This window comes from Notothenia coriiceps, unplaced genomic scaffold (assembly GCF_000735185.1).
Source record: "Notothenia coriiceps isolate Sejong01 unplaced genomic scaffold, NC01 NC01_scaffold00037479, whole genome shotgun sequence".
NCBI classification, from domain to species: domain Eukaryota; kingdom Metazoa; phylum Chordata; class Actinopteri; order Perciformes; family Nototheniidae; genus Notothenia; species Notothenia coriiceps.
Window position 1 is genome coordinate 2,933 of NW_011370180.1, and position 9,220 is coordinate 12,152.

The window sequence follows — 9,220 nt, forward strand, 5'->3', positions numbered from 1 at the left end:
GCACATGTTTTAAATGATGATACCCAGCCAACTTAATAACAATTGCAACCAAGAAGTTATTTAATGCATGCATTGATACAGAATTATATTAATTTCTAAATCAGTAAACTGCCAATAGTCCACACTGTTGCTGTTGCCAACAGGTGGGCAAACTACATTAAAGTACTATATTTAAAACATTTTAATAAATGTATTTACTTTTATATTTTACAGCTCTACACATATAGAATTTTTATTCACGAGGTAACATTCAATCTCAACTTTGCAGGAATATTGTTGCCCCAGTAAACGCTCTCTCCCATCAGTGGGGTGTGCTGAGCCCAAACTATGCATGTCCTTGAGTTCGGCAGTGACTCATGTAGGGGGGGTTGTTCTGCAGCTGGCGTGTCTTAATCAATACAATGAATGTTTTATCAAGTGTCAGCTTTCTGTTTCACTGCGTGCTAAACACGAACTCCAAATCTTTTCCAGTAGGATTAACAGCCTCATTTTTCTTGCCCTTAATCCCTCCTGCAGTGACCACTTTCATGAGAAAGCTTTTTTTTTCTTCCAAGATTTGGTCGGATGTTGCCTCTGGTGATTTTACATAATTTCTCTCCGCCTTCCAACAATCCGATTTCATTGCCTTGAGTAGGCTGTGTCTCCGCCTCTAGAGCTCCATGTAAGACCAGCCATGTGACACAACATGGGCTGATTAGAAACCCAACCTGACAAGAGCCTTTTCTTTCTTTTACTCGTTTGGGAACAGTCGCTTGTTCCCAGAAGCAGAGGAATTTGCTGTATGCATCATTTTCTTTACTCACAAGTGTTATGCATAATTTGTCCAAAATAACTCTTATGTCAGTCAGATATGAGAGTCAAGACCATTCATAAATGAACATGTTTCTATGATTAAATAAACTGTACCAAAAATGCACAAGTCATACATTAATGATTAAGTAAATAAATGCTTTTATTTATGTCAGGCACATAATGTCTTCAAATAAAATGGGCCAGATCTGGAAAGCTGCATATACATGTTAAAACTGCAAACAAAATCGGTTCTCTTGAATTCAGCATCAGCAGATATGACCAGCTGCAAATGAACAACTAAATAGGTTGTAGATAAGCTACAGTCGATGTAGGCAGTATAATAAAGGTTCATGCGTTTGTTTAATATCAGTAAATGTTGTTCTTCAGGAATATGCTCATTCGAAACAATTTTTTTACCAATGTTATTAAAGAGAGACCGAGAAGCAAGACTTTAATGGAAAAAATACGGGGTTCTCATTTCAATGTGATGAAATCAAATAATCGAATAGCTTTCAATGATAAAAAATAATAGGGTTAAAGAAGCACCAAGAGACCATGAAGCCCTAAGTTTTGACTAATTCTGCTGATAGATACATCACAGTTAAATCATGCCTGCATTAATTTAACGAGTTTTGTGTTGTCCCACCATCAACAGTGACTCTTGTGGTTGTGGGCTACTGAGGCCCTTCAGTCAGTGTGGTGGATTGCGTGCGAGAGCCCCAACCTTTCTCCACATTCCACAATGAAGAGTTCTGTCCACACATTGTGATTTAGGTCATCGCCAATTCACTGCCTGTTTTCAGGCATTTGAAAGATGTCCAGTATCCTGGGTTGGCACAATCACCCCATGCCTGTTACCATGGAAAGGGGGGAAACTAGAACCCTCCTCCGTGCAAAGTAAATCTCCACTTTCTGGGGGGTTGGGCTGAGGGGGGTTGGGAGGTAACTTGCGGTCGTCGCTCAGTGCAGTGAAAGGTGCCTGAGGTTCACAAATTAACCCTCTCTTCTTCTGCACGTTTTCATTCAGTAGTTTAACACACTGGTCAGCGCTCTGCGACTGTGTAATAGATACATATATTCTACCACAGGCTCGAAAGAGGTTAATTCGGTTGACTCCTCCCAGCGTTGTAATTTATCGTATTAATAATCACACCACTTTAGCTTCGCCTTAAAAGTGGGAGGGCTGCTCGAGAGTGCCGAAAAACCGCGAGGAGCTGTCTCCGTTACGCGTGGTGCTGAAAGTGCCGCTCGCCTCATTATGTGGTCGGTCTTCTTTGTCTTTCTGTCTTATCTGGACAGAAACTTCGTGAAGGGCGACTTCCTGAGCCGCGCTTTGGACGCAGAAAGGGAGAGCAAAGAAATGTTCTCCATGCTCAACGGCACCTTCTGCGCAAAAATGTCAACCGTGAGGGAGAGCTTCCTGTACCAGGTGTCAGACGGAGCAGAGGTCGTGCGCTCCTTCGTCAGCCCCGCCGGGAAACTTGTGAACTGCTCCGTCACTGTGAACCAGATGCAGGTGAAGTCGTTCATGCATGAGTGCAGGTTGGGACAGAAAGAGCAGAGAGCCGGGCAGCAGCCGGAGACGCGTTTTGCGCGCATGAATGAAGCAAAACTTATGTGCCGGGAGTTTAAGGAGAGGTCGGAGCGCAGAGGCAGGGAGAGGGATGATGACTCTGCTCTGCAGGACCATGTTTTAAAAAGGTCTAAGAGAGGCTTCACCTATCCTGGGACCCTGTGGTGTGGAGCTGGAAATATGGCTGATAATTATGACCAGCTCGGTGGGTTATATGCTGTCAATATCTTTGAGTTAATCAACTTAATATGAGTGTGTAATAATTACAATAATTCTGACCTCCTTGTTGCAGGAGATTTTGCAGAGACTGACAGCTGCTGCCGTATCCATGACCACTGCCCTCACGTGATCCACTCCTTCTCGGCCAACTATGGGCACACTAACTTCAAGTGGCACTCCATCTGTCATTGTGACTGTGATAATGCGTGAGTAAAATATATAGCTTTCACCTTTATGTGTTTAAATGTCTTCTTGCGTACATCTAAATTCAAAGTTTGACGATTATGTTTTTAGGCAAAATGTTGTCCATCTATACAAAGTATGAAAGCATTTGGAAAATCATTTTCATAAAAGTATTGTAATGCTATGCATCAGGATTTTTTAAAAAACAGCCTAAAAGGTTTCAAGAAAAAATTCAAAACTTGTGAGAATGAACACAGCGAACTTCAGGCTGAAATAGTCAATTCATATCAGCTGTTACAAGTTGCAATTTTTTTCATAATTTTGACAAAGTTAGTCAAATTTTACTCACCATTAAACAATTCCAAGAAATTATGCTGTCATGAGTTATCTAATAGAGATTTTAATGTAACAGTTCTTTGCCAAGGTTTCATTGGCAGGAAATTTCATTGTTGAAAAAACAATCTTAAGAAGTTAGGAAAGTGTGGCAATTGGTTAGAACAAAAGACAATGGTGCAATGAACATCTGATAAGAATGCCTGATTTGCCACCTAAAAACATGTTAATTGGTTAAATCCATAGACACATTTTAAATAACATTTTAAACAACTCGGTAGTAGACGTATATCAAATGCATTGTATCCCAGGAGAATCTACAGGGGTGGAATTGCAGCTCTGAATCAAACTCATGCTTACATTTTAGTGTAGTTACTCAATTTCTCATATTGCACTGCCATCTCCTGAAAGGGAAAACTAGATATGAGACTGCATTTTTGTTGTCCTTTCAGGTTAAAAGCTTGCCTGAGGAACGTCAACGACACATCTTCCAGGGTGGTTGGCCAGGCATTCTTCAACGTCATTGGTGTGCCTTGCTTTGAGTTGGCCTATGAGGAACAGTGTGCAGAGCGACACTGGTATGGCATGTAAGTATCACTGCACCCTGGTGTTAAACTTTTAAGTAGATTTGCAACATAGTGAGCTGTATTATTTTCTGAAATGACCATACATACAAACCTCCCTTTCGTTTGCTTTCTTTAGGTGTAAACTTTACAAGACGCTTCCGATTGCTGTGCTGCAAGAGGCGGTCCCATATGACTTTGGCGGCATTGATGTCATAGATAAGCTGACGGTCGCTCCTTCCAAGAAGAAAGAGTCCAAGAAAAGTGAAGAAGAAGAAGAGAAACCGGAGAGTACAACACAGTCTACAATTTCAGGTCCTGAAGAGCCTTCACTTACAAATGTTGTCACCGCCGCTGAGGACTTCATCAAGGTCCTCGCTACCGTCTCCACCTCTCAAAGCTCCACCGACCCAGATAAAGAAGAGACGCAAAACTCAGAGAAGAAGAAGAGGAAGAAAATAGGGAAGAAGAAGAAAACCAACAAAAAGCGAAAAGGAAAGGGGAGGAAGAGAAAGCAGAAAGCAGAGGAAGGAGCTGCCGTTTCTCCCTCTGGTTGCAAAGCAGAAGAAGTAATTGCTCTAAGTAACTTCCTTAGTGAGTCGCACAAACAGGAGCCGTCAATTGGAAACACAAACAGACTCAGTGACAGTGAATATAAGCTCGGAGGAAAAGAAGAGCCCTATAATGAAGTCATGAAAGATGAGCCAGCAATGGAGAAGCAGACAGTTTCCATTACGCCCCCTACGCCGGTCCAGAAGAAACCAGCAGAGTCCATAGAAGAAAATACTCTTTCCACACCCACCACTGCTATTCCACATGAAGTAACCAGAAGGCCCAGAACAGGGAGGAGAAAGAAGAACAAGAAAAGGACTCTTCCTTCCTTTGAAGAGCTTTTAGCGAACACAGCAGATAACTTATCAGTCACCATTTCTATCCCCACCATCATTACCATAACCCCGACAGAACAGCCAAAGCAACAAAGCTTTGTTTTCAGCACTGCCAGAACCCCCATTGAAATTCCCAAAGTCAAAAGAAACAGGTCAAAGGAGAGAAGAGACAGAGAGGGGAGGAAAAAAAGGAGGAAAGTCAGCTTAGCTTCTCCCTTTGTGGACGCTGGCTATGAAAATTCCTCCACGGACAATCTGAAAGTAATCCCTTTCACCGGGGCTCCCACCGTACCGTCGTTGCCCACCACAGAGCGGCAGGTTTCACAGATAATTGATGTCTATGGAGGGAAGACGATCGTCCAAGTTACGGCTCCGAAATCCTCCTTTAATGTATTGAAAAGGCAGAAGTCAAAAGGACTGAGAAGTAGAAGAAGGAAAACTGCTTCACCATTTTTTTCAAGTGAAAGTCCACCTGCACCGGCCATCCCTCTAACTACTGCTGCAATTAACAGGCCTGCAGAACACACAGAAACTCAGAGCGAATGGCGGCTTTTCACAACTATCACAGCAGCCCCTTCTATCATTCCAAACAGACACCGGCAGAGAAAACCACTGACTTTTACAACCACACAATCAAAAGTCGCCACCACCGAAGAGCTTAACCTATTGAGATCTGAAAAACGCCACGTGACCACCTCAGGGACTCCAGTCATGAGTCCAATTCAGTTATCAATTGAGAGAGCAACAGCACAATTCACCCTGAAGAAGAGGAGGAAAGCAGCAGTATCCCTTAGACAACAATGAGCCATGTGGCGCAACAGTATAGGCCAAGAAAATCTTAGCTCGCTTGGCTAGCTCCTGTCGATCAGAGACAACTGAGTTTTATACTTTATCAATATCTTTCCAGTATAATCTTTTTTCATGTTCAGCATTTAATTAACATTCATTTACAGCAATCATATTCAATTATGTGGAAATCACGTTTTGTAATATTGTTTTCTGCACATCTATAATAAAGTTTTCAAATGATTATGTGGCTTCCTCTACTGGTACTGCTACCACCACGACCAGACATCGGATAAGCGGTAGAAGATGGATGGATGGATGGATGATTATGTGATTGTATTTGACGGTGACATTTCAATTTAGTGAAAAGATATAGTGGGAAACATGCATATTATGTTTTCTATCTGAGATTAAATGATTGGTACAAACATGCTACAAGATGCTAACATTTAAGCTAACACCAGCAGCTGCATTAAAACCGAAACATGTCAGATATGACTTAATAGCATAAATGTATGAGCTTTTGAGGGGCTGGTTGAAGGAGTTTTTTACGGACAAAGCCATGCTAGCTGTTTCCCATTGTTTCAGGCCTTCATGTAGCTTCATAGTTTAAATATGTTCATGCAATACTGTAAGAAAGTGAATAACTGTATTACTCACAATGTCCTTTCCCCAATGTCAATGTTTTATTCCAGTTTAAACTTTGTAGATATCTGAAATCATCAGAATGAGCAGAGAAAGAAAGCTAGCAATATAAGGCTCAAAATGATCCTTTTAACATTTTCAATTACCATTTTAAAATCATCTTGTGTGCCATTCTCTTGTTATCTCAGCTTGACATATTAAAGAAAATTAGAAGTCTAAATAACAGAGGCTTAGCACTAACCTGCTTAGCATGATTGCATTTTTGTGAACCTTTTCTTCCATACAGCGGGCAAAGAAACCATGCCAACAAGAACTTCCAAGTTTATGCAATGTGCTCTTTTGTTTAAAGGGATTTATAGTCCCCACACCCCCTCACCTCCATCCCATGTGGTTTAAAGCAGGGTCACATTCTCAACAAAGATTAGGTTCTCACTTTGCACTTTACTTTCACCTCTCAGCACTCAGGGTTTGTAACACCCAGTGCAGTGGCTGAAATCCTTCCAGGTCAGCTGATTCTCACATGCTTGGCATAAGACGAAATATTCTGAATGATTTGAAAAGTGTGACATGTCTAATAGATCTTCATCACATCTGATACATGGAAAGATAAATGTACTGCTGAGAACATTTTTTCAGATATTCTGGCCAGCATCAGATTATCTTGTGTGAATTTTGCAGACTGTGGGAAACGATGTAACAATGCAGACGTTCATGCTGCAGCAAAGATTTTCTGGAAGATACCCAAGCTTTCAAAAGGAGCTTGGCATTCAGATTCAATCATACGCTGAAATGGCAGAGCAACTTACAGTACAGTTGGATCTTTGATAAGACTATTGTGTGAGAAGAGAGACAGTGGCATGAACTTTCTATCTCATTTCTAAGTTCAAAAGGTCTTTGGATTCACGTTTGCTTATATTTATTCTAAGTTGTATTAATACCACATTTGTAATCAAATTGAATCTGTATTTAAAACTCAAAATATGCTTTGCAAAATACCCTATATGAAATGTATTGTTATTCATAGTTATGCCTTACTCACAATTAAATGTACAGTGCACGTGAATGAAACACTCAACAAAGGTGTCCATGTGTGTAGCTTACATTTAGTTAATCTGTACAAATCAGATTTATACACGGATAAAGAATTATTAACACACTTAGATCAACACAAACATAAATATACAGTCTTAATATACACACATTTCTTGAACCTAGGGTATGTGATTGTAGCTGATGCCGCTTTGGTTGGATGCCCACTGGTCACAGGTTGTGTTTGGGTTTTGACCCCAACTCGTTACGGCAGAGTAGGCATTGAAATGTAGGAGATGTGTTAGGAGACACGCTCCAGTCAGGCAGAACAAACACACAAAAGGGATACAATCCATAGTATGGGAGATAATGAGAGGACAGCACACTCTGTGACTTCCAATTAGGACGGTGAAGAATCCAATAACACATTATATTTACCAACACAGAGGAGGAGTTATTGATTGAGAGACAATAACGTGGAGTGGGTAACAATGAGCTGGGGTGTCACTGATGGATGAGGGAGAGAGATGCTGTGCTTCTGCTCAAAGTGAACCAATCAGATCAAGTATAACACCCGCTTCTATGATTTCAATAGGTTGTGGAGAACAGTTAGTTTAATTAGTCAAGTATCTATATAGACTCGCTTTACAGTTAAACAAAGACAGTAAAAGCGATTTGAATTCATATTCAAATTAAAGACAAGCTCATTTTATAGTGAGTAAGAACACAAAATGGCAAGGAAGCATCAATAAAATACCTTTGCAAATATTTAAAGCTCTGATTTGTTTTCTGTCCTACAAATTTACACGGCCAAAACTGAAGTTATTGTACTTGGCCCGAAGAATCTACGAAACAAATTATCTAAAGATATACTAACTATGGATGGCATTAATTTGGCCTCCAGTGAGACTGTAAGGAATCTTGGTGTTATATTTGATCAGGATTTATCCTTTAACACCCACTTAAAATCAATTTCAAGGACCGCCTACTTCCATCTACGTAACATTGCAAAAATCAGGCATATCTTGCCTCAAAACGATGCAGAGAAACTAGTCCATGCATTTGTTACTTCAAGGCTGGATTATTGTAACTCCTTATTATCAGGGTGTACCAAGAAGTCAGTCAAGTCGCTTCAGCTGATTCAAAATGCTGCAGCTCGTGTACTAACCAGAGTTAGGAAAAGGGACCACATTACTCCTGTTCTGGCTGCCTTACACTGGCTCCCTATAGAACACAGGATAGAATTTAAAATTCTTCTTCTCGCCTACAAAGCCCTTAATGGGCAGGCGCCATCTTACCTTAAAGAACTCATTATACCCTACTGTCCTACTAGGGCATTGCGTTCCAAGAATGCAGGGTTGTTGGTTGTTCCTAGAGTCTCTAAAAGTACAATGGGAGCCAGAGCCTTTTCTTATCAATCTCCACTTTTGTGGAATCAGCTTCCAGTTTGTTTTCGGGCGGCAGACACCCTATCCGTTTTTAAGAGTGCGCTTAAGACCTTCCTTTTTGATAAAGCTTATAGTTAGGGCTGATTAGATTCAGCCCCTAGTTTTGCTGATATAGGCTTAGTTTGTCGGGGGACATCTTACTTCTTCCTTCTCTCTGTCTATACCTGTGTACTCTCATGTTCCGATTAACCCAGCTTCCCCAAATTTCTTTCTTTTTGGTGTCTATATACACCGGGATCCGGAGTCATGGATGATCCTGCGGTCCTGTGTCATGGATCGCGAGTTCTGGATCTTGAGTCGTGTCTGTGGTCCTGGATCATAAGTCCTGGATGGATATCCTCGTGGATTCATCTTCCTATTATACACACATGCATTTCCAAACATTTGGACTACCTATGTTGCAAATGTATTATCTTTTCAATTTACACACGGCATCTATTGCACGTCTGTCCGTCCTGGGAGAGGGATCCCTCCTCTGTTGCTCTCCCTGAGGTTTCTCCCATTTTTCCCTTTAAACTGTGGGTTTTCTCTGGAAGTTTTTCCTTGTACGATGTGAGGGTCTAAGGACAGAGGGTGTCGTATTGTCATACTGATATTCTGTACAAACTGTGAAGTCCACTGAGACCAATGTAACATTTGTGATATTGGGCTATATAAATAAACATTGATTGATTGACATTTGACTGTGGAGGAGGTTCATGGCTAATCTTTGACCGTGTTATGGAGGAAAGATCAACCGATGAGGAGGATTCAGGGTCAGAA

General features: G+C 41.0%; 1 protein-coding gene across 1 annotated transcript; it reads left to right on the forward strand.

Annotated features, from left to right (window-relative positions):
* Positions 1–1,953: 1,953 nt before the first annotated feature.
* proca1 (protein interacting with cyclin A1) lies at positions 1,954–5,580 on the forward strand. The gene is made up of 4 exons (XM_010797078.1): positions 1,954–2,570; positions 2,658–2,790; positions 3,553–3,687; positions 3,803–5,580. Exons 1-4 carry the CDS (start codon positions 2,051–2,053, stop codon positions 5,352–5,354), a joined length of 2,340 nt encoding a protein of 779 aa, XP_010795380.1. The 5' UTR covers positions 1,954–2,050; the 3' UTR covers positions 5,355–5,580.
* The last annotated feature ends 3,640 nt before the right edge of the window (positions 5,581–9,220 follow it).